We start from the raw sequence: 27,525 nt of genomic DNA, 5'->3' as shown, positions 1-27,525 counted from the left end.
GTCCAGCCGCTAATATAAGCTCTCCCTCGGCTATAGCGGTGTCAGTATGCCCATGGCGTTCAGGGTTTCAATTTACCATCCATTCGAATGAGAATATACAAAACACAGCTCGTACTTGATGAAATAATTGTATCGCGGTTGTAAACGTTCGCCAATCAGAAATACCTGCAGAGTTCGCGAAAATTGTTGTATCATCACATTTTAACGGTATGTGGAGAACAACGGAGTGGTTGGTTCTAGTTTTAGTGCTGATGTTTGTAACAATTGGCAAAACAGCTAGTGAAGATCTTACGATGACGGTTAAGTTTTTGCAAGAACAAGTGGAGGCGCTTTTAAGTCATCGGCAAGAAGAGTATAATGCTTTGGAAAGTAGCCTGAAGCGTGCCATTGAGAAAAACACGGAATTGATTGTGCTGAAAAATGAAGTAAAACAGTTGAGGTATGTATAAAATAATTACTACAAGTAGGAGCTTAATTTAAGGTCAAACGTCGGGCTGTAAAATTATTCGAAACTACAGTGTACGTCCGACCGAATGCTTGTAAGTTGGTTCATCACTGTTGATGAATTTATCTGACCCTACAGAAACCGGTAGCATATTAGCTTGAACTAAAAGTTGAGCAATACCAGTATTGATGATTTTTCACTATTACTTATCGGATAAAGTTAATTACATTTTAGATTGAAAAATATGATATTAGAATTGTTTTTCTCAAAAACTCAGCTATTTTATCTTTCGCGCGAACATCTCGCGTGCCATTAATCAAAATGTAGGACGGGGGTTGGCTTTTAGATGACGTATTTAAACAGTTCCATTACCCCCAACCACTGGAAACGGTTTTCGATAAGACATTGGGAAACAAATTCTGGAGGGTTGTCAATTTTTACATAATGTATTGTATATATCTACGAAGATGATGAGAAATGACATCGCATTCTTGTGCATCGATCATAATTAGTCAGCCGCTTAATTTAGCAATAACGATTATATGCCGAGTATATGGATGTATAACATTTATGAATTGGATTCACAAATTGATGTTCATTTTGCCGCTTCTACTTGCTGACTTTGACAAATTCATTCAGAGCGTCGATTGTGATCGAGTTATAACCATTGCACTAGATAATACACGCCGTACAAAAATATTTAAGAGGAGTCAAAATGTTTATGATACATATTTTTACAAAGTATGTTTTATACTTTTTTTCATTGAATTCACCACGTTTACGCTACCTTTCCAATTAATCTTACAAAAGGAGTACATCGTAATGCATGAAATACATAATGAACGTTTCCGCAGGAAGGAAGTGACGCTACTTCGCGGTGGAAGTGGCAACGAAGCGAAGAACGAAAAGTTAAGGGTGCGCTGGTTGGGGAGCGCTGTTACTGAATTACAAGCCGAAGTTGCTGAAGTACTTCGAACGAGAAATGCTAGCGAGGAACTTGCCGAGCGTTCCAGGATGCGTAGCGAATTGACTCTTCTTCGTGGTGACGTAGCCGAAGTCGGTCGCGGGATCCGAAGCCTCGGAGTACGGATCACGCGTATCGAGGCGACCCTGGGTACGATGCGGGTGGATATCGGGACGGTCAAAGAACGATCCACTCAGATTTCGCGATCGTGCGCCGAAGTCGTTAGTCAGGTAAACCTATAATCTTATAACAAATCGATGCATCCTATAATTTTCAACACATCAGAAGCTGGAAGGATGCGTAAAAAGGATATTTTTATGCTCGTTAGAATCCCTCATTCCGTTTGGGGATATTTTGAAAAATCACAGAAATGACGCATAAGAATAATAATTTTTACAATCAACAATGTGTAATTAGATGATTTTATAATTGAAAGCTATAAAATTCAGTTACTGTATCGAGCAGTGTAATCTTTAAATCTTTACTTAGAAGTCAGCGAGCATTATTATATACGATCCGATCCACTTGAAAGTTGTACAGAATTGAATCCTTGCGATCCGCAACGCGACAAGTTGTTCTTCTAATTTCGTTTGACTCCCCCCCCCCCCCCCCCCCGTGGGCGGCTGTGACCAACTCATGTTATTTGCCAGAGTACAGAGGCCGTATTTACATGAGGGCAGAGTACACCTGCCGGGCAGCAGGCACTGGCAGCCGGCCCGTTCGATTCTTTCTTTTGTATTTTTCGTTTTGGCGGGTAGCAGCTGCCGCAACATGGTTCCCCTTTTCTCCCTGCCCTACGTTCCATTCCGATGCTCGACCTGCCCATACCCCCGTTGCACCTTTCCAACTTGCAGGAACGATGCGTGGTACGAACGCATTCCCTCCTCCTGCCCCTCGGTCCGGCTCACTCTCAACTGCACCTGGCGTGTAGCCAGCCGTATCCCATCGCTCGTCATCTGCTTAATTTACTTGCGTCGAAGCACACAGCTATGGGGTAAAACCTTTGGCGATTGCTTATCTAGTTACTTCGGCTTGCGAGGAACTCTTCGGCCCCTATTTTACACCTATGATATACCTAAAAAAAAATCTGTAGGCGCTAGCGGTGTCGCGGAATCAAAACCAACATTGCACTTTTATGCCTGCGATCATTCCTGCGCTATATACTGAATCCATTACTTTCACTAATTATCGTGCGTGTACTGCACTTTTCCAGAGGTACAGGTAAACTCTTGCATTCACTCTGGTAAAATTTTCTCTCAGAAATTTGCAAAACTCATTGACAGCATTTCAGACAAATTTTTTGGAAATAATCATGTTCGTTTTGCGGAAATTTAATTAACAGACTTTAAGCAGTATTTTCTCTCTGAAACATGCTCCGGTTTTCTCTGAAGAAATATTCGAAAGTCTTGAAACATTATTAGTTAAAATCTGATTAGTATACTTTGGTGTTTTTTCAATAACTTCAAAAACTATCAATTTGTGGAAATTTGTGGTGTCTTCATGAAATCCTGTAACAATCTTGGTTAATATTTTATTAATACGTAGGCAGGGTGTTTTACTAAAAAACCAACTCATTTCTTAAAATCGGTGCCAGCAAAGTTTAACAAAATATCAAGCGTCAGACGCGAATTTCTCGCTTACCTACGGGATATGCCATATGCCATATGGTGAATAGTGGGATGCCAAGTGGGTTATACCTCCACTCCACAGACGGATCGAGCATTTGACTTCCCGGTAATTTCACGGTGTATCCCCTCACTCGAGCCACCATGCACTCCGAATTTAATTGGGTTCACTCTAGACCCACGTCCTCGGAAATGCCAATAATGATTGTGCCTATGTATAGACAAATAATTATGACCATCCGTCAATAACGTGTTTTTGAATCGTCAGTATGTTCTAATGAATATTTATTTTTTTTCGTTGCAGATGTCAAGTGTCCAGATTGAAATGAAATCCTTGAAATGCCGACCTGAGATATCCATGCACTACAAGGATAACCCATCTCTTCAGCACAATAATATTTACAACGAGATCAGAAGACAACACATCAATCACCACACGCGACACAGCCTTTTACGAGCGTCATCGAATCGTTACATAGAAGAGCGATTGATGAATCTCGAGCGTAAGATTTCAATGGTCTCTCGGAAACGCGGACTCGTTGAGAAACGTGTTATATACGAAAATCAAGATTATGTAACAAAGCATTTAACTGCTTTAGAAACCGTTCAGCACAGTTTTTCAAAACAGCTGTTTAACATATCGCGAGAAGTAACGGCTGTCTCTAAGGTACGGGAATCGATGGTGGAACTGTTCGAATCTATCCAAGCAATCGAAGACAAAGTTGACACGAATCAACCGGACATGAAACGAGAAATCGCACGATTGGACGTCAACGCGGCGAGGAAAGCAGCAGAACTTTCTCTTACGCGTGAGGAACTTGGGAATTTACGTCGAATGGTGCAAGCTCTGAGCGTAAGTGCTTCTAAACTCCAAGAGAAGAGCGACCAGCAACAGGAAATGATTGGGAACATCAACATCACTTTGGCGACTCTGGATTTGACCCAGTCTTTGGATACGGCGACCAACATCACTCACGAATTAGAGCACGTTGAAGACCAATACAGACTGATAGTCGATGCTCTTCCTGGAAACTGCAACGACAGAGATGGACTTACTCTTTTTGCACCAGGTCCAGGTGCGCCGTTGCTCGCGTCTTGTAATAAAGGATGGTTAGTCGTAGCACGACGAATCGACGGAATGGTCGAATTCGATAGATCTTGGAACGATTACGCAGCAGGATTCGGATCGCCGGTCAATGAATTCTGGGTGGGAAATGAAGCGCTGCACCGACTGACAAGAGATAACTGCACACGATTGAGGATTGACCTCGTTGACATCTATGGCGGGCACTGGAGGGCGGAATACGAATCGTTCAGGGTTGACTCCGATGAGGCCAACTACAGGCTCCATGTTTCAGGCTACTCAGGAAATGCTACAGACGCATTGTCCTACCAGAATGGAATGGCTTTTAGTGCGAAGGACCGCGACTTGGATATAAGCTCAACGGACTGCGCTGCCAATTATCACGGCGGTTGGTGGTTCAGTCATTGTCAGCACGCTAATCTCAATGGTAGATATTCTCTAGGACTCACGTGGTTTCAGTCACCCACTAACGAGTGGATGGCTGTTGCATCCTCGGAAATGTCCATACAACGTAAACAAGAATGTTGATACGTCAAGATATTCGGAGGCTGTTTTCTACACGGAAAAAAATACGAAGTCATTCATATTGAACCATGTCAGGGTTTAATTAATATTACTACTGCATCTAATCGTAGCAAAAGACACTGCAATCGATACAACACAAAACACGTTTTTTTCAATACTTTAGTAGTAGGAGTTTACTGGATTCAATCAGTCAGCAAATGATGATTCTCACCGCGCTCGAGAGATTGTTTGCTTTGAGTAATTATTGCGACACATCGTGCCTAAAGAATTTTTTCACTACCACTAATAAGTACTCTAAATTGGCATTCTCTATATTTATAGTTTCATCAAATGCCATTTGATTGTATCCCAATGCTTTACCAAAGAGATGAATATAGTAAAATAACGATGTATATAAATTTTATATATTATAATTTAGGGATGTTACATATATTAACTATCAGTTATATCTATCATGAGTATTAGACACATTATATTGGACATGGTACAGATCATGCTCTTCATTTATATTACAAATTGTACGAAATGCTAATTACACTTTTGCGTATTCACTGAATTATGAAGATGGATTTGAAAAAATTAATTCAAAAATTACTCTATTATGCAGAATTTATGTGAATAGTACAAATATCTGTTTATAAATTATAATCTTAAGTTCAACCAATAAAATAAAGACTTTTAATTTATTTACTCGTACTGATATTCAATTACAATCATGTTCAAGTGCGAAGTTTGATAGGAATGAATGGTTGTTTCGATCATTCGTTTCAGTATTAACGACAAATCACATAGCGAGAGAGATATTTGTAAGACTTGCAAGTATAGTTAAAGCATTAACGAATATAAAATTCCACCTCATTAATGGATGATGCTAAATTACTAAATATCACAATTACTCAATTTAAGCAACACAAACTTTTAATTACGTTAAAATGAGATATGTGGCTATAATTTTGAAGAATCAATAAATCCAACAGAATGCTTAGTTTTGCACTTTCTTTCGTGAACGAACAAACTTCCCGAATTTCCATATGCAGAGCCGCACATCTTACAGATGAACGGTTTTTCTCCCGTATGAATGAAAGTGTGCTCTTTGAGATACTTATGGCGCCTAAACGATTTGCCACAAGTATCGCAGTGATAATTAGCTTCACCCGTGTGCGACCTTAAATGGTACTTCAATCCATTCGCCGAAGCAAAAGCAGCACTACATATGTGACAAATGAAATGTTTGTCACCTGTATGAGTTCGCTCGTGTCTTTTTTTGTAGCTGGGAATGGTGAAGCTTTTACTACAGAATTTACATTTGTAAGGTTTATTACCAGCGTGTGATTTCAAGTGAAATCGTAGTCCGGATTTGGAAGCAAAAGTTCGGCTGCACATATCACATAAATATTGTTTATCTGTGTTTATTAAAGGACCCTTACCATGTACCCTTAAATGAAAGTTTAGTTTTACTCGTTCTTTGAACGGCATACCACACACTTCGCATTTAAAATCCATAGCATCATTATGCTTTTTCATATGTTCACTTAATTTTTCACTATTATTGAACGTTTTATTGCAGACATTACACGTCACGATTTCGCTTTTCAAATGTGCCTCAGTATGCTTTAGTAATGCTTTCTTAGAAACGTACACTTTTTGACACAAATTACAGTCAAATTTTTCCTTTTTTTTTGGCTGTTTCACACTCTTGCCCGTCAAGACTTTATCAGTATGGATTCGTACACGTCGCGTTTTAACTTTTGTATTATCCTTGCGCAAATTACAGTCCTCAACTTCTAGACTATTGCTTGAACGTATTCCATTCGCGATGCAGCCGAATTTTTTGCTATCTTCATCATCATCATCATTATCATTATCATCATCAGCAGCGATATCGCTGTATATCATCTCCAGTGAAACAGGCGTTACGTTTACCTTAGATATTTCCTTTTGATGTATGTCAAAGAAAGAATTTGTCGAAAGCAATGGGTTACCTTCAATATTATCATCCGTCTGAATGCCGATATCCTATAAGTGATTATTGATTGGTGAAGGAAGAAACATCTAATAATATAATGTTGATACATGCAGTGGACCTAGGCAGAATGTTTATGCGAGGCGAAGGGAATACCTTGTATGTATTTTCTTTAAACGATATCAAGAAAACCAAATTCACGCACATTTGTCAAGTTTCGTTCACTTCGTGAAAAATTAAGAAATATCCGAAGGATTTGAAAAGAGTGCATTGAATGCTAATGCCACAGGAATTGACCTATTTGAATTACATTACAATTTGATACACTCAACTCGTTATATGGCATATCTCGATAGTGAGAAAATTAAGAAGTCCAATATGTTTAATTCTTAGAATCCAATATTATGCTATGGCAGATATTTTAGGGAAATAAAAATATTCACTGTAAAATGTTTACGAAGAATTGTTGTAAAGATTGGTATATTTTGTGAAAATAATTTCAAACAGATGATATTCAAAATTATGCAAATAATTGTATAATTGCAGAAAGTTCTGACGTTATTTCACAAACATATTCTTACCTTAAGTGCTTCGAAAATTGAATGAGATGTTTGCTTGGGCGAGAAAATTTGGTAATATTCCCTTAGTTTTAGATCAGAATGTTCGCACTGCGTTTTAAACTCATCAATAGATGTCAATTTATCTTTACAACAATTACATATCATTTTAGGCAATGCATCATTCTCCGTTATCTGGAATTAATAAGTTTGATCATTTATTGCTATGATAGCCTGGTCCTTAATAAACATTGCTACATCATTTGAATTTACTGACCTCTATAGAACAATAATTTTGAATTTGTAATTGTAGCTCCGATGTGCATTTGCTCGCATAAAATATTGGAATCAAATTGGGCTCATCGCAAAGGCATAACCTACACACCATATCCATTCCGATAATCAAGTCAGTGATAAGTGAATATCAACGATGAAATATCAAGCATGACTTATTATTTGTTGGAACTGACAATGAGGCGAGCTTATACACAAATAAATGTTTAACAGGCATCATGTCAATACTGACTAAGGGGTATTCAATTGTTGTAAATCTTGATCTACCGTGACCTGACCACTGAGACTGTGTGTTTATACTTGAAACATTTGAACGATTGACCAATCATTATGGTGAAACGTGGTTTAACAGCAGAAATCCCCTAGGTGGTTGAAGTTTGATGTTTGATACCGCGCATGCGTCGAGCGCTCGGTGTAAAATATAAATATGATGTATAAAACGGATCACCAATTCGATTTTATGCAACAAAATCATCAAAAGTAAAAAAATAGCGAAACAACTGTTTATTCCCTACATTTTCTGGAAGTTTTCATTAGCTGGCAGCCGTGAGAGCGAGAACGACCTCATTTTAGAGAGAGATAGATGCGTTGGCTTGTGAACGTGATTTCATCGGTGTATTCCGTTAGATCCGACCAATGAAATCACAGATTTGTGTTAGATAATGATGTAAACGAAAGCGCCAGAATTTCTTTCACACCTCTGATATTTTCACCATATCCATATTTTCACAATGTCAATTGCCAACATGGATTACTGACCGTGTTTAAATCCTGTTATCAAGCACAGAATTTCGAACCAGCTGGTTTATTATTCCCTCAAATCTATCGTTATAATTAGTTTCACCCAACCGTATCAACTCCGTACAGTCTTCATGTTGTAAACAGTCCATGGTAAAATTTCTAACCTATATCACGTCGTTGCCTTTGTAAATCATGGATTCCTTTCTGGAAGCATCAAAAGCTTGTTTGGTAATTACATTTAATTGTTGGTCAACATGTGTTTCGAACTAAAATCTTCGCAATAATTAGTGACATCAGTTTTTATATTCAGTCAAAAGAATACAAAATAATTTCTGTGAATATTAGCTCTCTTCATTTTGGCTATTAGCAGTCGGTTATGGGCGGAATTCGACAACTGCTGGAAGCAGAAACGTCACCAAACTATTATGTCATTTAAGTAAACAATTGCAGAAGTATTGACATTTATAGTAAATGAATACTGCAGACAAGTGATAATTTTTTCGACAGGAATGTGTCGTGCACTTCTAATATTCATGCACGAGATAAATCATGTTCAAATTTCATCAAATAGTCATCACAATTACAATTGCGACTATTTTCCCTGAATGTAAAAATGCATTCTCAACAGGAAATTCGCATAAAACATTTCTACAACGTTGCTGAATATTCGTGGATATATTTTTAGAACTTTACTATGAATATTCCAGAAAATATTTCAACGAAACTTTCATAGAAATATTTCTGGAAAAATGTTCACACCGTTATTAGTACCACTGTAAATTTAATTTAATTTCTTTGCATTGTGAATTCGCCGCTTATTCAAATAATATTTATTTTCTCATCGAAATACGATGAAACGAGTATTTTTTCGAGTTCAAGATACTTGACAAGCAGCACTATGATCTCAATTGAAACTTTTTTCAAATAAATAATTTTTCCGATTAATTGCATTTACTGTTATTCAACAAATCTCTTTTTATTGCGGGATAATCTATGATGCAACATTCTATGAAGTAATATTTCTGTACTGCCGCAGTGGGCACTTGACCCAATCCCGGTTTATTGTTTTCAGATGAAGTTTATACGCTAGATAGATAAGTAAGTGCTGAAAAGCCAATGTGATTTCTCGATGGGAAATATAAACTTTAATCTCGAGATAACGTTACATTAAGAATAAAATTTCTGATTCTTTTGTTTAAACTTTTACGGTCGCAGGATAATCTAGTTCGGTATAAAATTGTCCGGGTAGTATTGGGTAATCCAACATGTGATTTGGATTCAGCAGTGTGTGCACTTGCCTATGCATTCCATCGCTACAACGATGTTAAAGACAAAGGTGAAGATACTGCTGTAATACCTTTGCTCAATATTCCGGAAAAAGAATTTCGTTTGAAAACTGAAGTTCTGTACCATTTTGAAAAACACAGCATACCACTGGAGCTGTTGACTTTCAGGTCAGTTTTGGAATAGGGGAACCCATATTGCGATAGCGTAAGATTGTACATTCTTCTTTCAAACGAATCACTTTTCATACCGTATGTTTACACTCTTTTAATAAACTGCCGTACCAAATTGAACCCTGATGTGTATCACGAATATAAATGATTCGGTATTGGGGCCTAGATTAAATTGATTTGTTCATATTTATCAATGTGCGGCCAATAATACATTTGAAAATGCTTTGTATAGCAAAAATGAACGTGACATATCTGTTATACTTGTGGTATAGCATGTATTTTTAAATCTTATTAAAAAGATGTGCTTGAAATTAAGGGTAAAAAGTAAATTATCATTCATATGTTTCTTTTATCCCACGGAAGAAATGTTCGGTTTATTTTACACCCTTGTACTAAACTCGATTTCGACCCTCCGCAATTATCGAGAAATTCAGCGTTAAGGGGGCGTTTCACTAGGAGGGTGTACATATGCTGCTGCAGTCACTTACTACTGATATTTGGAACTGCTGATGTTTCACAACTTGAGATCAGCCTTGCAAGAATCTATAACTTTCAATCCAACAATATTAAAATTTAACACAAGAATTGAATTTGCAAAGCTTTAAGGCAAAAAGTTCGAAAAGATATGAATACGGATACGTCTGTTTTACGCATCTAGGTATTTAATCGAGTTTAAATGTCTGTTGATATTGTCTCGTGGTTCACGAATTGAATTCATTGGAATCAAAATTGTAGAATTTGCGTTATCACATGCGTTCTCCTTAAATATACGGTATATGTATACCGAAATATATTCACGCATACAGTTTTCGCCATCTTGTTGCAGAGATCAGTTGAGTCTTGAGGTTCTTAGCAGTGAAAAGAAATTAGAAATTATTTTGGTTGACCACCATACTCTCTCTGAGGAAAGTCGAGGCCTTGCTAATTCGGTTGTAGAGATTATTGATCACAGACCACAAGACCCAGCATGGTTATGGCCGCAGAAAGAGATTAAGATAAAAATAGTTGGCAGCTGTTCAACTTTGATTGCCAAGATTCTGATTGATAAAAAATCGAAAATTCTGGATCCTCGTATCTGCAGTTTCCTGCGAGGTAATTCCAACACACTTGTACCTACTCTTGCGTGATAGGTTTTAAAATGTACAAATACAGCTCAAAGTTCCCAGTAAATAATTGCCTCATTTACAACAGGGCCAATCTTGGTTGACACAGTCAACTTTTCTGTCGAAGCTAACAGAGCCACTCCTGACGATGTTGAAGTTATTAAGAAACTTGAGGAGATTGGGTTCATTACTTCCGACAGAGAGATGGAATACAAAGAACTCCTTTTCGCTAAAACAGACATCAGTAGGTTGACCCCCGGGGAGTTGTTGATCAGGGATCTGAAGGTTGCTAATGGTATACCGATTTCAGGCCTTCCAATCTTGGTAGAGGTATAAAAATCATTGTTTTATCAACCCGACACAATTTTCAGTAAACGATCAGTTCTGGAACCGTTTTATATTTTCCCTAGTTTTATTTCGACCGATTGTTCCAGCTAATGCAAGATTAAAAAATTCCAAATCTCTGAAGTCCTTTTATACCTCTTATTTTGATTACGAAGCAGTGATTTATTTCGCTTCAATCTTTTGTGAGTTCGTAATTGATGAGGCAGTTTTCAAAGCTGTAAACCTTGCTTTTGAAAACTCTTTTGAATCAAGATTTCCGAAATTCAACTTGCAGAATAGACTTGAGATAACTGTATTTTGAAAAATACATTCTGATGGACTTTGTGCAGTAGAGTGAAATAAAAAAAAATATACAATTTGAATTGAACATCTTCATTGAAAAGTTTGCAACGTTCTCTATAATTTAATTAAAGACCGCATTATAGGACTCTCAAAATTCGGGATGTTGTATAATTCTTGAAGAGTATAACGCGACGGCTAAATATCAAAAAAAAAAAAATTGTTACTCACTGATAAATAATTGAAGTCTGCATGCATAAAGCTGCACGCTGTAACAGGATGATAATTTCAGAGTTTTGTGAAACTGGACGGTGCCTTTGAAGCACTCACTGAATTTACAACGAAATATAGCTGTTCCGTGACCGTTGTGATGGGTTTAGATCTGAAAAATGACACAGTAACGAGAGATATTGCTATATTTTCGCCGACTAATAACAAACTACGAAGTACAGTAAGTGATTCTGCGACGAATTTGGGACCAGACTCGCTTGATTCTAGTTTTATGTCCATCCGATAATTTCATGGTGAAAATTTATCCGTTTACAGATTATAGAATCGTTGAAATCTAACACAGAACCCTCGCTGAATTTAATGGAAGAACAGATGATTTCAACACGTAATAAATACGACCTTGTTTTATTCAAACAGGGCAATGTAAAAGCGTCGAGGAAACAAATACTCCCGATCATCAGAAGCATATCTATAAATTGTAATTCTTTCTAATTAACTCCCGCGAATAACAAATATTTTTAATTTTCCAATGCATTGTCACATGTAATATTACAGTTGTTAATAAAAGTTTTATTCAAGTAATATCCATAATACGCATTACACCTCTTTCAATGTTTAATACGATACGCGTAATGGGTAATGAAACATTTTCCATGTTTTTAGAATGTTATTTTATTTTACCGGACAAGACGTACGACATGCTTGAAAATTTGATTGAAACAAAGGTAGTAAACTTTGCTGCAGCGTCGGTTCGCATAATTAAATTATCTCCGGACCACGTTTGCCATTGCATTTAACTCGGAAGATTTCCTGCACTGAAATAGGATGCATAAAAGACGTAAAACGGAAAAAAAGAAGCAAGAAAAATTCAAATTTCCCCCGAGACCTCACGTGGCCGTCATGTTCTTCGGTTTTACATTTCCATCTCCGTTGTAAAGTATATTTAGACGTAAACGAGTCCGGAAAAATCGCTTATATATCATTTGTCGTTGTTATACTACGCGAAATGAAAAAAAATTGCCGCTCCCTGTATTTACAATTAGCGTAAGAGCTTGCTGAGTGATTACATTAGCTTGAAGGATGTCTGGGGAGACGCGTTGCTGAATTAAGAGTAAAAACATGAGACAAAGGGGCAAAGAAACGGGCGGAAATATAGAATAATCCTACTCTGGTGTGCAGGTGGTTGTCTACGGGGTACGCAGACGTATGTGAATGGACGTTATTGCAGGATGAGCCATACCCAGGGTGGGATGGAAACGCGTCTGCGCTCCGGAGTCACCACCGACGCTGCGGCACACTCGCAGGGTGGGAATGTGGTGGGATGGATGCTGGGTCCAGGCCCCCGTTCGTATCAGTGTACATCGGAAACAACCCCTCCGAATAACATATCCTTCACGTCACAACGTCGTATCATACCGTAGCCAGTTGTAAAATTTTTCAAATCCGAAAAGTGAAAAATCATTCGTAACTTACCCGTTCAACGAAGAAATCACGGACGCGATTACCACGCACACTTTATACGGATAGACGGTTAACGCACACGTGTATTCTATAGGTATGCACATTTCAATATACAATATCGATAATACCATTTCCAAGGTCTGCGAGTCAAGATCAGACGACGAACGTGAGCTCTGATCGATGTGATACTTTATACGCAAGGTAATACGTTTGACGTTACGTATAGATTATAGGGATTTGGAGACCCCGTTAATTAGACAAGAAAATCAGTGATCAGTGAATTAAGATTCAAGAGGCATTCGATATTCCCTCTTTACGGTGAGTCAACCAACAAAGAGATTATGTTACTTTGAATTTGGTTTAACGCTGTTATATTGGGTTCAAAGAGTACTTGAATTTGAAAGTTTCTGTACATATTCACACGATTTTGCTACGGTAAGTACGTAATTTTGATTTCGGTTGTCTGTATCATCGCGTTTGTAAGAATAATACAGTAATTGTTAATGATTTTAATGGGCAACGTAAAACATTTTTAAACAATTTTATCTCCGGTGTCTTGATCACTGTTAACAGCATACCAATTTTTACGATGATATATTAATATCTGGATTTTGAAAACCGTGTACATTACCATGCAAACGAAACAGCGATGTGAAAATGTAGAAAGACGCACATTGTGACGAGTTTAGTAAACAATTATCACATTTTAAAACACGAATATCGTACAGTATCAGTCGTAACTGAGTAAATGATACAATTTGCCTGTCACCTCGTTAAGTCGACCAAGTGTAAACGAATATTGCACGCCAAGTTGCATTACTGCAGGAAGAAATAAGCGAGAGGTGAGAAAACATCTTTGAAGCTCTCAACGCCCTAAGGAAATTGTAGATCTCCGTCGGTAGGAAATATGCCTTTAGCGAGGCCGAATATCATTTTACCCCCTCGGCGAACGAACGGTGACCGAATTATACGTACCTTGTGTGTAGGTGGTGTACGTTATCCGCTGGAGAATGAAATTCCAAAACGTCGGAAAAGTCGGATTAATCATCCGCGCTTGGGATTAAAATTTCACCATCCGTGTATCGAGACGCGTATAATTCGTACGCGTATCTATTTGTCTAGAATCGCGTAACTTTCGCCTCCAAATTTACAGCTATTGTGCAGAGGGTAGCAATATTGACTCGGGCGTTGACATTTCACCATCGGCAAATGTTAAACGTCCACCCTACCTACCTAATATTTCGTGCCACGTGTCGTGCAGCGAACAGCCCTCCCTAATTCCGACGCTGTAACACCACAAAAGCTCAATAGGTATCCACTATTGATGGGATTACAACCGAGCAGAACGTTAGAAATTAACGTTACGGAGCATGGTCAGAGGACAAGGATTCCGTCCCACTGAAATTGAACTTAACAATAAGTTACAATCAGATTTCACGGTGTAGTTAAGAGTTTTTTCTACACTGTATTTTAACTGTAATTATTGCATTAGAAGCTTATACCAAAGTCCGACCGAAACGTCAAAGAAATAAAAATTTTCGACTCCACCACGAGAATAAGACTGAGATCGAAAATATTTCTCACTACACTGAAATTACACTGAATTCTAAATACGTACTTATAACTGAAATCACACTTGAAATATACTGAAATTAAATAATATGGATATATTTTGTTAAAGAAAAGAATAAAAAAAACCATAAACTTATCAGTGATATTCTGGTGATGGCAGAATGGATTTTTCGAATCTAATTTTGGTTTAAGACCGTAGTGGAAAAATTTTACAACTACACCGAAGAATTGATTGGAGCTTGAGTGATTATTTGGAATATAACTGTAACATCGCTGATTTTGGGATCTAGTGAAAAAACACTCTAATAACACGTTGGGACCGAATCCGCCAGGGAGTGGTCATTTCCGACGGTGTTAATAGTCGTATCCTTACAAAGGATGTAAGATTCACGATACCAAAAAATCGTCTGAATTTTCAAAATATTTTTGAAAAGGATTAGATCAAAATGACTGCCATTCGTGCAGCTAGGTAGATTTTTTTTGATTTATCCCGTCATTGCCAACGTAGTATTACAATTTTGGTTTTGTCAAGTCGTGAGTTTTTTTGAATTGAAATGGGTGATTTTTTTACAAGAGGTGAAATTTTGACATTCCCGATGCCAATAATCGCGAACGTGCAGGGTACATGTTTCGAATTTGGGCGCGATCAATGTGTTGGGCGTAAATCATTTAATTGGCTAGCCATTTCCCTAGTGCAGAAGCCTCTGCGTGGAGGCCAACAAAGACCTGCCAAAAGGGTCGGCGGCGCAGGATTTGCGAATACACACCTCTACCTTTTGGCGATGAAAAATCACAGGTTTCATCACGCGCCATCATTCTCCATCACGACTTTCCTCTTGGCTTGCTTGTCGTAATACCCAGGCAAGCATATTTTCCACCGAAGTACGTCGGGGGATCTCTTTACGCGAACTCCATTTTAATTCAATTTTGTAGAATTTTCAACTTTTTTGCCTCAGAAATACGAGATATTAATAGCAAAATTTTACGGACCGGCACCGAAATACACGTGTGTCATTTGCGTAATAAAATCTAAAATTTGGAGGGTTAGACAATGAAATTGAAGTAGTTATAAAATCCTGAATTTGCGATACAAGCCGAGTCACAGGTTCCTAAAAAATTTTATTCCCATTGCCGGTGAACGTAACATTGTATTATAATTGTAAATTACATCGTTCGTCCATCGTACAAGATTAAATCGGTTGAAAATTTGACACTTCCATAAAATGTTAACGATCCAAATTGGTTCGCTCTCGCATTTTCGTGAAAAAGAATACGGATAGAGGTGTAACGGATTCAATTATCATCGAGAAAAATGGCACGCAAATCGAGTAATTTATTCCGTATAATTCAATTCCGACGATAAGCTGTTACGTCATCAGAATGTCAGGATGAAAAAAACGATACGTATCTAATATCAAGTTATTTGAAAAGGACCTTTGAATTGATGGGGCATACCGTGTACGGTAAATATCATCAACCCTGCAACACTCCATTCCCTCTATCACGCTGAATATGCAGATTTTGAGCGAGCCGAAATTAACTTCGTTAGGACAGATTGCCCGTGAATAATTTCATCGCCTATTCAACGGCATGATAACTTTGTTGGCATATGCCTATTGTTCTCGTTTAAGACGTCGCGATGGCGGAATATAGGTGTATATATATATATATATATATATATATATGATACACGATTCTACGCGGTGTCTTCTCAAAGATCGTTATTTCACTCATCCCTCTCTCTCTTTCTCTCTCTCTTTCCGACCGCTCCGCTGTCTCCGTCGGAGAGTATTTCTTTCTCTCTGTAAACTGACAAAGGGGCTATGGGCACCAAAAAACAAACACCTCAAACGTTGAGAGAGGCACGTGTCGCCCGACGTGCGGTGGAATTTATGCGGAAACGCGCGGTACGTGCCGTGTGACGTTTTAGGACGAGCATCGTGACGACGCAAAAATTCACCCCCTCCAATCGCGCTGCGACTCGCCGTTGCCGTTTCGCGGTGGGTTAAAAAGTGCGAAATTGCTTTTACGAAATCTCGTTTACTACTGAGGCTTTGCGTTAATAGAATTTCTTACAGTTTTCCCACCCTTGCTTGTTTTCCATGAGAATTCTTTCCCCGGGAAAACTTCTCTTCTTTTAATATGCCACATCCATCCCTCCCCCCTGCAGCGGTTGTTCTTTCGCAGCTCTACTGTATAATATAATCCAACCTATGAAACACACGGTCTGTACACGTACGCGAATCCTATACTTTCGCATTAATACTTTGTTAAGTGAGCCGGTTGTTGTCGTTATTTAATTTCCGATGATATATCGAAAACTAATTTTTTTCTTTTCGCCATATTATGCACACGCAGTAATGTCAGATTTGTTGTAAGCACACGATGAATATTAAACTTTCCACCAACGGACGTTATTACAAATTTTTCCATCATTATTCCAAAAATCGTAACGAACAAAGTTCTGTCAACTTTGGTATACATATAATGATGAAAATTTGGTATAAAAACTTTGGTATATATAATCTTGATCAGGACGTTTACTAATGTGTAATCAAAAATAGAAATAAAAAAAAAAAAAAAATATCAAATAAAAATAAAAATCGCGATACGCGTTGCTTTCGCGCTGCTTTTCCCAGTGATATATTGAATTAGTAGAAATGAAGCAAGAGGGAAATAAAAAAAAAAAAAAGAAAAAACATTACACCGACGCCACTCGGCTCGATTGAAACCACGAGGTAACTTCGCTTACCTGTAATACGTTATAGGCATTATATATGGTCATGAGGGAAAAAAATCCACAGCATAGTCATACGAGGTATATCGACGTGTGTTCCTGCAGGTGTCGTTTGCCACATTAGACCTGAAAGAAGCATTCGAGAGGTTAAGGGTGCAGACGAATGGCGTAAAGTGAAGTAGAGAGAGCATAAAAGGGGTGGATGATGAGGAGAAGGGGGATGGGAGGGGCGGGGGGCGGGGGGGGGGGGGGAGGTAGGGGTTGAAGGGGTGTGCGAAAGCAGGGGGCGGATAAACCAACTGCCAACATCGAATGCCAGCCGACATTGCGGACATTGTGGACATTGCGGAAACCGTGCAGACACCCGGTACATGGCGTATTGATCGTTGTCCTTTACTTGTTGCGCAGGCACACTAGCGGCTCCGCTTTGCTACCGTTGGGACTGCAAAAGCTCCCACACTTGCGCATGGTTCTATTTCTATATATGGACCGATGTAATTAAGATTTGGAGCCAAACAAGAGGACCATGGTAGGGACCATGGAACTCCATTAAGCGCTGCTACGATACCGCCGTGTCTCCTGACAAATTTAACTCACCGTCCGATCTCGGCGTTTAACACTTTTCGTACAATGATAAAGAAATTTGGGAAGCTCAATTTTTTTTATTTCACTCCTGATAGCCGAAATTATCGCGTGTACTCAAGTCTCGAAGACTAAATCGATTTTCCTATTCCTTTTACTCGTTATACTTGCCGTGCGTATCATTCCGCAATTCGTTTGTCGAACAATCAAATCAATAATCATTTCGTTATCTTTATGGAAAACTAGCAAAATACTGGAATCATAGACGAGTGAATGTAATTGGTAGGGTGTTTTCTCAAGATGATGTCCGCTGATTGAATTGATTATCCGTGACTGGTGAAACTGTATAAGTTATTCTGTCGATTGGCTTGGAATTGGAGATTGGATTGATATTTCAGGGTAAACCGGGAAAACCGGGAATAGTCAGGGAATGGACCGTAGGGAAAAATGTAATTTAAAAGAAAAAAAAATCGTTTTCAAACTTTAGCTATGCTTTGTAACTTCAGTTGAGCCAAATTTTGGAAATGGTATTGTTTAATTTCTAATTATTTGTGTGAAACGAAGCATTGCTACGTGTTTTTTAAATCCAAGTTTATACATTCAAGGTGCACAACTTCTGGAGCTTTTGGTCATAAAACCTGTCCAATATTACTCAAGTTTTGTGGAAAAACGTCAGGGAATTCTGAATATTTTTACGGGAAAAATCAGGGAATTTTATTTAATTTAGCAAAATTGTCGCCACCCTGTATCCGTTATTCTTGAGGTATTTGCGATGCATAACTGATCCGAACATTGTTAATTCTGTTTCAGAGTAAAATGTAACGTGTAAAAATGTGACCAACATATACAGATTATCATGAACTTTACAAGGCATTCCAATAATGCTGCAGTAGGATATCGCTTTACATATCATGGAAGCCGTAGGTATATTCATAAAAGTACTCATTGTCGTGGCTTGTTACACGGATGAGCCAATTAAATATGTTTTTGGTGAGTATAATTACAATTGTTGCCTAATTGACGAGGAAAGGTTAAACTGTGTAAATAAAAAATATATACGACTTGATTAATATCTTATAGACAAAACATCTGACATATGTCTTGATAACTAATTGCTCTTTTTCTCGGTTTGTTACTGCCGGTCTAACTGCGATATTGAATCAAGGTATGATTTCAGCGCAATGTATCATTCCACTCGGCATGGAAGAGGGAAAGATTCCAGACAACGCGATTACCGCCTCCTCCAGTTACGAAATGAAATCCGTTGGCCCCCAAAATGCTAGGTTCGTAATTCGAGGAATCCTGATATTCCACCGGAATGCCGTAAATTAGTTTCACTCTTACACGTGTATTCAGAACTGTAACACAAGCAATCTCACATATTTGGAATTAATTTGAACGTACAGCCGTTTGTCTATTTTTGATGGGACGATTGAAGACTGGTAGATATACATCATCGCATGAATAATTTGATACGCTTAACGCGATGCATTGAAAACACGACTGTCCATCAATTGATTCATTAATATTGAATTTAATAAGTGGCAGCGGAAATTTATAGGCCAATTTTAAAAACTCAAAGTACTAGAAACTTTACATTTTTTTCTATCGCTATGGCTTTTTGTAATTTTCCCCGTATTTTTGATGCTTTTTGAGTGAAAAAAAATCAAAGTGTGATCATTTAACTAATTGATGGTCAATGTAAAAGAAGATATACGATTGCTATTCCTGCAGAATACGCCAGGAGAAAAATGGTGGAGCTTGGTGTCCGAAAGCCCAAATTAGCAGTGACATTAGAGAATACTTGGAGGTGGATCTTACGAATAATCACCTTATCACATGGACTGAAACCCAGGGTAGATTTGGTAATGGTCAAGGGCAAGAATACGCGGAAACGTTTTTTCTGGAATATTGGCGTGACCTGAAATGGTACCAATACAAAACCATGAAAGGGGACAAGGTGGGTCAATCGTTAAACCAAAAATGTCAATTACATCACCTGCCACTTTTCGTCACTATTCATTATTATTATACCCTTCGAATTCGCCGCGGTAATCGTTGATAGGTACTCCGTGGAAACAGCAACACGTATCTGGTAGAGAAGCAAAAATTGGATTTGCCGTTCGTTGCCAGCAGAGTTCGATTCGTTCCGTACAGTCAACATCCGCGAACGGTTTGCATGCGAGTTGAAATTTACGGATGTGTTTGGGAACGTAAGTATTCAAATAGATCTGGACAGCCAGAGATCCTCCTCTTTCGATGTCGTAAATATGATCCGGTCGCTGATGAGGAACGAATTTCGATATCTTTTCCCAGAACAAATCACTAAATATTCGGCCCCGATAGGGGAGACTTTTGGACCCAATGGCTGCAATGTCGAAGACTCATCTTACGACGGTATTAAAAATGGTGATCGTATGGTCGATGGACTCGGACAACTGACCGATGGTGTATACGGAGAAGAGCCGAGCACCATAGCCAGCAGTTTCACAAATTGGGTTGGCTGGAGCAATTTGAACCCAGTGGAGCTGACCTTCGAGTTTTACGAAGTACGAGGATTTGAAAACTGTACCATCCACGCGGCGCATATACCGTCCCGAAATATCGAGGTATTGCTCAATGAGGATATGGCTTTTATTCTCATTAACCCTTTCAAGCATACATTTTTCCTTGCAGTCAAATTTCTTGAAACTGGATATATATAACAGTTTTTGAAGTCTCTGATATAAAAAATGAGGCCATATCTGAGAAGATTATCGAGTTCCATTTTGCTGGTCCCCATAATCTTCCCACAATTACAATTGTTCAGTAAAAAACTGACATTTTCAACCTTTTATTTGTAACTCTCACTATATTCACGGAAGCATCATAATCCCTTTTAAAACATCAATATTGACATCCTGGAACTTCAATTATGTAGAAAAAAAAAAATGTCAGCGATATCTGACAAATTGTACATAAATCTTGAATAACAGATTCAAACAAGGTGTCTCATATATATGAGACGCTGTGCCGCAAAGGGTTAATGATTAACTTGCGTCGTACCTTTTTTTCTATCCAACAATTCAACTGAAACGTTACAGGTCTTCTCCACTGCGTACGTTTGGTTTTCATTCGATGGCAAGCAATATCATCAAAGTTCGGAAAAGCTTGAGGTCAACGAAGATGTAAAATCGACTACCAGGAGCGTATCGATATCATTACAATCCAGGATAGGACGTTTCGTTAAAATTGAACTTGTTCCAAAAGCTAAATGGCTCCTCGTGAGCGAAGTCACGTTCGATTCTGGTAAGAGGGTAAAAACTTTACGTTTCAAACTCATTCGTAAGGGTGTTTCAAAGCGTGAGTCATCGGAAATCGGTTGTGTTCGCAGTACCGGCATCGCGGAATCTATCGGACGAATCGTTGGAACAATTTTATCGGGCGTGTCACAAGGATAATGAAACCGAACTGAGCGATACCCAAGACTCGCATTCGAGCTACAACAAGACAATTTTTGAATTGAACACCAATTTGACACCCGACGCGTTTCCGGTCAGCAATTCTCAGACCTACATAGGACTTGTCAGCGGTGTTCTGACGGTAACTGCGCTTCTGCTGACTTGCACGATTTTTTTGATGAAGCAAAGGGGACGCAACAAAGTCGCACTGCTGCAGAAGCACACGGCCTTGTTGTGCAGATCACCGACACACGGAATAACGATCAATATGAAAGACATTAAAATGCCCCCACCTGTCATCATCAACGGCTTATCCCAGTCGAAATTGTCTCTGAAAAGTAAAATACTATCGGTTGACAGTCACAGTCTTCGAAACGACGATACTCTTGGTAGCGAATACGAGAAATGTAGCGTCTACGAAAGGACTTACAAACTTTATTCGAAGGAGAACCTCGGCTACGAACCTCACACTCACAAAAGCGATCGAGTGTCCAGTTGTAAGAGTGAATATTCGGGTACGTTAAACCTTTTAATTCGTAATAATAAAAAAAAAAAAAAAAGAAAAGAAGGAAATGTAATCAAGTACTGTCGATCAATCGAGTACGTAGAATATGTTTTCAACATCATGCGAATCTAAAACAAAACATATTTTTCACACGTGAACTTTTGCTTGATGATCTAATCTTACCGTGTACAGATTTTACAAGCGACAGTTGCTGTGACGATAAAATTGTCGATCGTTTGGTCCTTACCCCGTTTCCAATAAAAAGACTTTGCCATACTTCGTCTAGAACTAATCACCAAATTTACGAAGGTTACTACGCGGCAACGGATATTTTGACGGTAAAAAATATTCATTATTCAAACTTCGTTAGGCTGGCATGGTTTAAATACCTTTTATTATTAAAATAATAATACTTTCGTTGGTAAAACTGATTTCAGATCAATAATAGAGAACGACAAAGTTGTTCGAATTTGTTCACATCCCTACAAATTGAGGATGCCATACATCCGTCGCACGTTTCTGACTCTTGTAACCTCCACCATGTTTCAAGACATAGACTAAAAATCCTGGACAAACTGGGGGAGGGGAATTTTGGACTGGTAAGTTATAATTTTATAATTATTCTCGGTTGATAAAGAAGCTGTGTATTATTTCATGCAAATTATCTTCACTCAATTACAATAATTTCAAAACGCATGTTGTAATCGATTTTAGACTCATTATAAAATCTATATAAATTTTTTATACCGGAGTTAGCATAAACCACGAATTACGGATGTAATTTACAACTATGATATAATTTATCACAAATTGTAACTGACCGGTGCCCGACATTGCTGGTAAGGCTATCGATTATATCAATTTGCCTGAAAGCTCGCTACTAATTAAAGGAATAGCAAGAAACACCGATGCCATGTATACCTACAGATATTATATACTCCCCTGAAAAACTTTCATCACTGTATTTATCGCTTAACCATTTCTTGTACTTTTTTCCCACCAGTCTTCCGATTCACTCAACAAACTTAAAAGTAATTAATACTCTTCCAGGTTCATTTGTGCGAAGCTAAAGGTATTCATAGTCCAGATTCAAATACGATACGCAATAAACAGGTTGTGATAGTGCGATCCCTTTGGCGCGGAGTTACAGATTCATTGAGGTATTTAATTATGTTTGTATTTAATTTTCTTTATTTTAAATTTAACGAACTAGCTAAGGCTCGAGTAATTTTATGCAACACATTGTCACGAAAATTTTTATTTCGCAGAAAACACTTTATGAACGACATGTACTCACTGGCAAAAATTCGAGATGTAAATATAGCTCGAGTAATAGCTCTTGTCGAGGAAGAACCATTCGGAGCAGTTTTTGAGTACGGCGAGCTCGGGGATATTCCTAGTTTTATCAGAACTCATGAAAAGTCGAGTGACGACATGCCGTTAAGGTAAGACCCCACTCGTGTAATGGTCTGATCTTATTTGCGGAGCGTATATTGAGCCAAGTTTATTTTCGAATTTCAGTTACGGATGTTTACTGAATTTCGTAACTCAGATTGCCTCAGGAATGAAATACTTGGAAAGCTTGAACATTCCGCACCGTGATTTGGCTGCAAGGTAATTTCATTTTGGTGTTTCGTAGAACGAATCCATTCCCCTTTCAGAAATAATTATTCTCCTAGAACATTTACAAATTTTATAGGAATTGTGTCGTAAGCAAGAATATGACCATAAAAGTATCAGATCATGCAATGTATTGTAGCAAGTATGATCAGGAGTATTACATAGACGACTGTTACGCGAGAGTTCCACTTCGTTGGATGGCGTGGGAGGCAATTTTACTGGTACGCACAATCTTGTGGAAAATTGTCGTATCAATAAGCACGTCTTGTATCTACATTTCGTCATATAATAATATATTATAAAAGAGAATTGTGTACATTTTTCTTATCCAGAGAAAGCAAACTTGCAGATCCGATGTTTGGTCCTATGCAATTACGGTTTGGGAAATTCTGATGAACTGTGCGGAAGTACCTTATGCTGATTTAACGTCTGAGCAAGTGTTGGAAAACTTTAGCAGATGGTACCATTGTGGACCAACGGATAAGAATCAGCCTCGTATTCTTCCACAACCAGTTCCATGCTCAAGAGATTTGTATCACATGATGACTAAGTGTTGGAGTAAACGTGCAGATGACAGGCCAACCTTTGAAGAAATCTACCTATTTCTGAAGCGATTGAGCTTCGATTGAAATGTTGTTTACACTGCAGCGTGGACCAAATCAATTACAATCAGCTTAAGCATCCGCCACTATCACGTCTTGGATGCTTTAGCCACTAACTCATGCTCAACTAGATTATATATCTTGACCTTCTAAATATATCATTACTATTAAGATATCCGTATATTGTGTGAGGATTTTTATATTAAATGTCGAAATTACTCGGTCGACTTGGTCAAAATTGAAAACATTTTACTATATAACATAATCAAGATTCAAGCTGATTATAAGTGTAAGTTTGGTATAGAGGAATAAGATCACTTGGAGCAATTGATCACTATTGGTCAATTACGATTGTTATAATTAACGTAGTTATAGGGATGTTTCAGGGGGAAATATTTCGCCGGTTATTTTTTCCTTTCCGTTTTGAAAGTCTGTTGTCTAGTCAAAACTTCAACTTTTAACATTCTGGGTTTCAGTTAAAATATCTAATTGTCAGAGATAAGATGAATCACCCTTCTTTCCTCCATCTTATACGTACAACTTTGTTACTGCTGTAAAGCGTTAGAACATTCAAGATCTCATTGAACAAACATTTTTTTTTCCGTATAATTTAAAAATGAATCGTATTTGGAAATTTACACGCAATCAAAATTAAATCACTTGATTTTTATAAGGTTTTCTAAGCAATAGTTATTTGAATGCAAAATTTCTTTTTTGCTCTTGCTTTACAGTCAACGTTAATTCAACAGATTCTTCAAAAATACCTTGGTAACGATCCAAACAGAAGGCGAGATATTTAGCCTGTATGAAATCGTCATTTTTGTAATGCTATGTTTTGAATGTTCTTTGTTAAGTTTTCCTTACAAAGTCACGTATGATAAAAAAAAAACTGTATCTTCACTGAACAAATCGGCATTTATTTGAAAATAAACGGCTCGATTTTCCCGTAGCTTGCGTCATTTTCGATCAGGATGCATCGTGTTGTAAAAATGACGAGTTTAAGCAATGGAAGATAAGTACCTAGAGTAAGATTTTTTTTAATTCTCTAATTGTCACGTGAACTCAATCACTCAAGAAAGTAGTAAAACTCGTTTTTCGTCCCGGGAATTCGTGATTGTATCTGTTTTATTATACAATACCCAGGCAACACGCTTGTCGAGATCTGAGAAGTAGAAAGTTAAGGATGTGTTGACCGAAGAATCAGTAAAATAATGTTTTCGCAGCTCAATCCTCGGACATCCTAGTTTTTTATGAAAGGAAAAAGTTGAACATTATTCACTAGTTATAGAAATTATCACTAGTTTTAATTTAGTTTATATGTTTTCGGTACCAGCTGTGAAGGGCACTACATGTATACATATATTGGCGAAACCTAAAATATAGATGTAAATTCCATGTACAGGATTCTTTGTAAAACATCAACAGAATCTGACAGAATTGCTTACATAAGTGTCCATATGACTATTCAAAACTCGAGGGATGTCTGAATACGAAACACTAAAACTGGTAAACAACTAAATATTTTCTGTGACATTAATTAATAGTCGCAATCATACAGGCGATTCCTTTATTTGCCCGCCACTAATTTCACGGACACAATATTCGGTTTCTAGGATTCAGTTTTATTGATGGTCAAATTATATTTCAGTTAATTACTCTTGACATCAATTTTCTTAGAATTATTGTGCAATACTTTCATTTAAGAAATAATTTATGTAGTAACAAATTGCAAAAATGTATCATCTTTTCTAAAGATTTAGGACGCAAAATTTTACCCTCGAGAAAAGAAAAAAAAAACACCATATATGGTTCATTCTGTCTCTAACATTTCTCCTGACATTATGAGATATGTACATAATAATATAATCAACAAAAATCATAATACTAAACTCTTTAAAAATGCTGCTCTTGTAGATTCACTGCGCAAAATAGGTTTCGTCACAAGGCAAAAAATCATCGATTTCACTAACAACACGTGTCATTGAAATAACCACAGCCGGAAAGTATTATAGTTATGATAACCATATTTTTATACTCTAGTATCATAAATATGGTCAAGTTAATCATATATATGCTAAAGTTAACCATATTTCTTCTCAGTAGCTATATTGGCCATACGTATAGCCAAACCAATGATTTTTTGTCCGTGCAACAATGTAGTACTATTTGGAAAATCAAACACATGTACATACATACTCAAGCAGACAGAATTTATGATGCAAAAATTGCTATTATTTGTCAAATTTTCGTCAAGTTGTTTCAATCATGTTCGACTGAATCCTAAAGAAGATTTAAAAAAAAAAGACAAGATCTTACGATGAGATCTCGCATATAAGGTCTTAAACGAAACTTATATACATACATATATGTAATGCGAGGTCTTATATCAGAACTCAATTACACATTTCAACATTCTATTGAGATGACGTCTGATATGTATTTAGATACGACTAGATATGAGAATTCGGGTGTGCGAATCATGTGAAAATTTCATATTAAATTTCATGTACCTCAAATTTACAGTAGGATAATGCCTCTTCTATGTGTATCAAGTGAAGTGTTCGCTGTCACAATGACCGTTATGTATAATATTTTCTATGAAACTCGTGAAATTTATAGATCTCATATGGCTGTGCACTTTATAGTGAAATTGCATATGAATTCTTGTGAAAGATCTCACGTAAGATCGTATACGTCAGATATCACGTGAAAATTTTCAATAGGGTAGGTTGATTCCCTCCCTTTTATCCCGAAAAGTTATCATTAACATCGCGCTTGTATTTATTAATCGTTATTCACCATTTGTTCTTTCCTGTATCCATGTTCAAAATCAATCCAAGGGTGTGTACCTGGGGGTAATTTAATAACTTCATCCTCCGTGGTTCGTGACAAATGTGATGAATCTCGTATTCATTCATCGGCAATTAGTTGTGAATGTTTATCAGTTTTGTCACGGAAAATCAGTATTACATATCAGAGATGGAACACTTAATGCATTTTTTTCCAGACAAAAACTTTGCCTACTTGCTTAATTGGAAATAATTCGATAAATTTCCCATTATTCGAATAATCTTTTAGCAAAAGTTTAACAAAAATGCAATTTCTGAGGGACTATCGACGTGCAGACTTGAAAAAGAACCGTGAGGTATGACCGATCTGCCTCGTGTAGAGTTGTTCAGTTTTGCCCTGCAAAGTGGTCTGGAAGACGGTGTTGAAGTTACTTGCATGAATTCCTATTGAAACTTCATAATAAAATATAGCTACAATTGTAATCCAACTTTGTAATATGAATGATATTCAATTAAAAATTATATTCTTCATATTTCCAGTGTTATAATCAATAAAAACTGTTATACTGTGCAATCGGACCATTTACTGCTGATTACTGTATAA

At 37.5% G+C, this 27,525-nt stretch overlaps 4 protein-coding genes across 6 annotated transcripts; 3 read left to right on the top strand and 1 right to left on the bottom strand.

The window, feature by feature from the left end:
- Nucleotides 1–127: 127 nt before the first annotated feature.
- LOC124175762 (protein scabrous-like) lies at nucleotides 128–4,929 on the top strand. Its single transcript, XM_046556257.1, has 3 exons — nucleotides 128–439; nucleotides 1,300–1,639; nucleotides 3,339–4,929. The coding sequence occupies exons 1-3, from the start codon at nucleotides 210–212 to the stop codon at nucleotides 4,644–4,646; spliced, it is 1,878 nt and encodes a 625-aa protein (XP_046412213.1). The 5' UTR covers nucleotides 128–209; the 3' UTR covers nucleotides 4,647–4,929.
- Nucleotides 4,930–5,037: 108 nt separating this feature from the next.
- LOC124175763 (zinc finger protein 37 homolog) lies at nucleotides 5,038–7,754 on the bottom strand. The gene is made up of 3 exons (XM_046556258.1): nucleotides 7,441–7,754; nucleotides 7,188–7,358; nucleotides 5,038–6,659 (listed from the first exon to the last, which is right to left on the bottom strand). The coding sequence occupies exons 1-3, from the start codon at nucleotides 7,555–7,557 to the stop codon at nucleotides 5,589–5,591; spliced, it is 1,359 nt and encodes a 452-aa protein (XP_046412214.1). The 5' UTR covers nucleotides 7,558–7,754; the 3' UTR covers nucleotides 5,038–5,588.
- Nucleotides 7,755–8,212: 458 nt separating this feature from the next.
- LOC124175861 (exopolyphosphatase PRUNE1) lies at nucleotides 8,213–12,195 on the top strand. Its single transcript, XM_046556456.1, has 6 exons — nucleotides 8,213–8,426; nucleotides 9,414–9,652; nucleotides 10,482–10,747; nucleotides 10,847–11,088; nucleotides 11,675–11,833; nucleotides 11,929–12,195. Exons 1-6 carry the CDS (start codon nucleotides 8,391–8,393, stop codon nucleotides 12,103–12,105), a joined length of 1,119 nt encoding a protein of 372 aa, XP_046412412.1. The 5' UTR covers nucleotides 8,213–8,390; the 3' UTR covers nucleotides 12,106–12,195.
- A 740-nt stretch (nucleotides 12,196–12,935) lies between these two features.
- LOC124174744 (discoidin domain-containing receptor 2-like) lies at nucleotides 12,936–27,503 on the top strand. Of its 3 annotated transcripts, none has more exons than XM_046554181.1 (15): nucleotides 12,936–13,168; nucleotides 18,776–18,955; nucleotides 19,143–19,248; nucleotides 19,700–19,925; nucleotides 20,031–20,178; nucleotides 20,282–20,574; nucleotides 21,049–21,253; nucleotides 21,339–21,920; nucleotides 22,103–22,248; nucleotides 22,348–22,509; nucleotides 22,961–23,070; nucleotides 23,179–23,355; nucleotides 23,432–23,524; nucleotides 23,610–23,751; nucleotides 23,863–27,503. In XM_046554181.1, exons 2-15 carry the CDS (start codon nucleotides 18,877–18,879, stop codon nucleotides 24,157–24,159), a joined length of 2,766 nt encoding a protein of 921 aa, XP_046410137.1. In that variant the 5' UTR covers nucleotides 12,936–13,168; nucleotides 18,776–18,876; the 3' UTR covers nucleotides 24,160–27,503. The 3 variants fall into 3 exon arrangements, with proteins under 3 accessions (XP_046410137.1, XP_046410138.1, XP_046410139.1); XM_046554182.1 differs by having other exon boundaries at nucleotides 12,936–13,392; XM_046554183.1 differs by lacking the exon at nucleotides 12,936–13,168 and having other exon boundaries at nucleotides 17,815–18,955.
- Nucleotides 27,504–27,525: the final 22 nt, after the last annotated feature.

The sequence above is a fragment of the Neodiprion fabricii genome, chromosome 2 (assembly GCF_021155785.1).
Source record: "Neodiprion fabricii isolate iyNeoFabr1 chromosome 2, iyNeoFabr1.1, whole genome shotgun sequence".
NCBI lineage: Eukaryota > Metazoa > Arthropoda > Insecta > Hymenoptera > Diprionidae > Neodiprion > Neodiprion fabricii.
The sequence above is the reverse complement of the archived record's forward strand: the minus strand, read 5'-3'. Positions and strand labels throughout refer to the sequence as shown.